Here is a 5,000-nt window from a genome sequence, read left to right on the forward strand (position 1 = left end):
ACATCCTGTGCTGGGAATCGAACTTGAAACCATCATGTTTTGAGGCCAACTGCTTAACTGTTAGTCCATGACTGCCCAAGCACAACACACTGACATCCATAGTCTCATATCTCAGATACTGTATAGTTCCAATTGACATGATTTAAAGAATTTGTAACTTTCACAGTTTCGAGAGAAATAAACAATAAATATCTACTTGAGTGTTTTTTATTGGTAATACAGGATTCAAACCTGCAATCCTCTGATCTTGTGGCCATTCCCCTATCCAGACCACAGCAACTCAAACATTGTCTTGCTTTACCGAAGCCTTTTTCTTTTGTAATTTCGCTCAAAATTAAATGTGAAAAATATTGCTAATTAAAGCTGTAGTCATGGGTCTGGTGGCCATCTGAACATTTCCATACCATGTTCTAGGAAGTAGGTAAGGTTATCTCCATGTTGGGGATTGAACTTGCAACCTTTGAGGTTGAAGACCAGCTGTTTAACCACTACTCCATGGTCGCCTCAGCTGTTGTCAAGACATCTAACCACTCATATGCCAGATAGAGTTCCAATTTACAAACTCAAAGACATTGTGTTAGGATGTCAGTTGTACTTAAAAACACAATGCCAACCAGAGTTCATTTATTGGTACCTGAAAACCTGTTGAGAACACCTAAAATGTGTATGTCATCTGGACATTTTTGCTATATTGAGTACTACAGCGTAAACTTTTCTAGTTCATAGTACTGTTGGGGAATACAGTGTACGCTCCACCTGATGCTGCGTTGTTGTGCAAAGAGCCTCCCTCTCCAAAACATGATGTCTCTCCCCCACAGTGAACACAGTGTGTCTGTGCGTGTGTTTGGGGTGTCGTGCTAAGACTGGTGCTAATCTAGGTCTCGAGGCCGCTATGCCTGGCACTAAGCCCCACGCAAACCTCAACTATTTACAAGGGGCCAGGTAGCAGGAGGGACCAGCCGTGCGCACACACACGCACGCGTACGGGCACACACACGCACGCACACACACACACACACGAAACAAACATACACACACACAAGCATACACACGCACACACAGACACACACACACACACACACACACACACACACACACACACACACAACACACACACACATGAAACAACAAACACACATGCACACACACACACACACACACACACACACACGCACACACACACACACACACACGCACGCACGCACGCACGCACGCACGCACACACACACACAAAAACACACACACACACACACACACACACACACACACACACACACACACACACACACACACACACACACACACACACACACACACACACACACACACACACACACACACACACACGTCTCAAACCACAACTCAGTGCAGGCTCTGTGGCGGGTGAATTCCTCCCATACCATTAGAGGTGTCAGAAAACAGGGAACTGACATACGCACATTTAGCACTAGAGAGGGGCTACTAATAGACACACTAGAGCAGAGTAGAGGTGCGTTTCTCAACAACAATGTTGCTAACTAAGTTAGCAACTTACTTGGTTGCAATACAATTTCCCATTGGAAACTTAGTAAGTTGCTAACTGGTTAGCAACGATGCTTTCGAGGAAACAGGGTCCAGAGCAGAGGAGGAACAAATCATGATATTCAGATGTTTACTTTAGTTTTTAGAGGGAAGATTCAGTTGAAAGTGAAGATTGTGCACATCGATCCCAGGAAAAGGTGCAAGACAAAGGCTGACTGTAGTTTTCAGAGTGAGGAGTTCACACACTTGAAATCCCTTTTGTGGTTCTTTTATTATTTCATGGTTGGACATATCCAGTGTATTCAGACCAGTCTAGGCTATTCATTCCTTATGGCTTGCCAGGGAGTATTTCACTATTGTGAAGAAATAATGTCCTCACTGGTTGAGACAGAAATTTGCCTTCAGTCCAAACAAAACGATTTCTAAATGGAGACCCACAGAGTCAGATTCCAGACCACAACTGCACGCACCCACAGGCCCAGGCAAACACACGCACGCACACACGCACGCACACACGCACGCACACACGCACGCACACACACACGCACACACACACCCCTTGCTGTCAACCATGATACAGTTATTAAATTCCACTGTGTGAATCTGTTTGTATTAGAGGAGTGAAAATCTATCTCATTGGCTCCCCATGATGCAGAAAGCCCATTAAATACACACAGATATACAAACTCATGCACACACACGCACGCTACACACACACACGCATGCACGGACACACACACACACACACAGGCAATCTTCCAGCTAAAGTATCTCCCTCTGCCTACAGACGAATTTGGTGGAGAAGAAAGTACTCTCACCACACATGACTGTGAAATATGCTACATGCCCCGAACACACACACACACACACACACACACACACACACACACACACACACACACACACACACACACACACACACACACACACACACACACACACACACACACACACAAATTTTGCCATTTTTTTCCCATAGATGCCCACATTCATGCATGGATGAATAAAAAAACAAGCAACAATGCCAAACTGTGTTTAGAAGGACAAGAGTGGATATGCCAAAACTGGGTGGAAACAACAGCAAAAACAAACCAGGAGCTGAACTTCTATCCTTACATTTGTGTGAATATACAGTACATACATTGTCTCATCAAAAAAGGGAGTCCAAGGCACTCCTCTAGTCAAAAAATGTTAAAAAGCCTTTATTTGAGCACGGCTAGTGGCGCAGAGCCTTCTTTCTTCTCTACATACACTCTACATACTGTGTCTATTTGTAAAGAGCCTGGTGCATCACACACCATATATTCAGAGCAAGTACACCAGAATGAGAATCCAAATACTGCAGGTGTGAGCAACTGGATTTGTTCATTTGCGAGTGAGTTTATGGGTACCAATGGTTGTAGAGTCGAGGGTCCATCAAGCTCAAACAAGAAGGCTAATGGATAATGGACAGCATTTGTATAGCGCCTTTCCACTCCTTCGAGCACTCAAATCGCTTTACATTGTATGCCTCACATTCAACCATTCACACACTGGTGGCAGTGACTGCCACACAGGGTACCACCCTGCCACTAGGAGCAATTTGGGGTTAAGTATCTTGCTGAAAGACACATCAATGGGGTCAGGCAGAGCGAGGTTCGAACCTGCAACCCTCTGGTTGCTGAACAGGCTCCTCTACCACCTGAGCCACCTCCGCCATGCACTGCCCGTCCAGTTTCTCATTGCTGCACTTCTTTGATAGCATGACCTCTTGAGAGAAAGAGAATCTTGAGAGGGATACAAATGCTCGAAGCCCTTAAAATGATATGTGAGAGTAAAGAAAAAAAAACAAGGGTTTCTTGTGGCCACTAGAAACTTTCTTGTGCGAGAAAATTTCTGGTGCGCACGAAAAAACATTTCTGTTGGGTTTTTTTGCCTCACATGTCATTTTAAGGGCTAATAGGCTAGACCCAAAATGTCATATCCGACCCACTTCTGGCTTGAAGCTCTTGGGTGCTCTCTTGCGCTTTGGCATTACACACCAACAAAACGCTCAAAAAAGACAAAAAGGCACAGACACCACCTCCACCTGTTTCCCACAAACACCTGAAATAGAAGCAAAAGCTACAGTGCTCTCACCGCCCACTTTTCGTGCACATTCATGATGTAACCTGGTATCCTGACATTTCTGTTGATACAATACAATGTTATCCACAAACAGATGCATCAGCCTGGTGCATCAGCACTAGGGGTGCAAATCACAGCTTCCATGACGATACGATTCAATACAGATGTCTTAAGGCAGCGATTCGATTTTGATTCTGAATGCCCCATGATCGAATGTCAGCCATAGGATCGATGCATCGAAACATATTGATTATTATGAACACCACTAATCAGCACACACACATTCACCTCAAGCACACCAACCAAACACCAGTACAGTGTTCCCTCTCACCTCCCACTTCTTGGGTCGCGTCCGGGTCCAACTGGCGATGCCTGTGCATGTTCCAGTGCCCGTAGTGCCCTCGATGCCGGATACGCCACTCATGTCCATACAAGTGGTAGTGGTGCTGTTGGAGTCCTTGTGGCTTGGCTCCTGTGGTCCGAAATAACAAGCGCAGGTGTCCTGCTCTTTATTAGGAACAGCACTGGTGGCCGTGACGGCAGCAGCAGCAGCAGAAGCAGAAGAGTCGGTCAGAAGACATGGCCTCCATGAGGCGTCAATGTTGTCACGCTACAATGACAGCAGAACAGAGCAGAATCAGGAAGGATCTCGAGGGAAAACAACAGTAGTGCCACAACTAGTTGTGTCCAGGTTCAAACGTCCTCCAATGATGAGAGCCAGATGGTAACAGAACCAATAGCAGTGGTAGCACTTCTACTAGTAATGTCCAGGTCCGATGTCCTATACGAGGACGACCAGATGGTAACAGAAACAGCAACAGTGTAGTACTCCACCAGTGAGTGCGCAGTGATTCTTCTTGTTTTTTTCTTGGATTACTGATGACTGCACCTCACCAGCACCGGGAAACTGGCCGTCCATACAGTAGGAGCTTCAGACCTTTGAGCAACAGTAGTACTATTAAACAGTAATAGGCTACTACTAGTAATAATGTCCGGCTCCCATGTCCTGCAATGAGGACAAACAGGTGGTAACAGCAACAGCAACAGCAGCAGTAGTACTAGTAACAGCAATACTACGAGTAGTGTTTATGTCCCATCAGCCAGTCGATAACAGCAACAGTAGTACTGGTAACAGCAATACTACTAGTAGTGTCAATGGTCCATCAGCCAGTCGTTGACAGCAACAGTAGCAGTGGTAGTACTACTACTCGTAATGTCCATGTCCCATGTGTTCTTCTGTGGGTCTATAAGCATGGCCAGATGGACAAGTAAACTCCACAGGTCTCACAAGTGGCAGAAAGGGAGTACAGAGAGAGAGAGAAACAGACAGACAGACAGACATGCAGACAGGGAAAAGAAAAGCACAAGAGAAA

At 45.5% G+C, this 5,000-nt stretch overlaps 1 protein-coding gene across 4 annotated transcripts in view; it reads right to left on the reverse strand.

Annotated features, from left to right (window-relative positions):
- LOC134454246 (stAR-related lipid transfer protein 13-like) overlaps positions 1 to 5,000 on the reverse strand; it is a 206,165-nt gene that overhangs the window by 159,331 nt on the left and 41,834 nt on the right. The window contains exon 1 of one of the 4 annotated variants that reach the window (XM_063205138.1): positions 3,959 to 4,594. The exons of the other annotated variants lie outside the window; for them this stretch is intronic. Within the exon in view, the coding sequence (XP_063061208.1) occupies positions 3,959 to 4,057 (99 nt within the window). The 5' untranslated portion in view covers positions 4,058 to 4,594. Of the gene's footprint in view, positions 1 to 3,958; positions 4,595 to 5,000 lie in introns of those variants that run through there. 4 annotated transcript variants of the gene reach the window in all.

This window comes from Engraulis encrasicolus, chromosome 8 (genome assembly GCF_034702125.1).
Source record: "Engraulis encrasicolus isolate BLACKSEA-1 chromosome 8, IST_EnEncr_1.0, whole genome shotgun sequence".
NCBI lineage: Eukaryota > Metazoa > Chordata > Actinopteri > Clupeiformes > Engraulidae > Engraulis > Engraulis encrasicolus.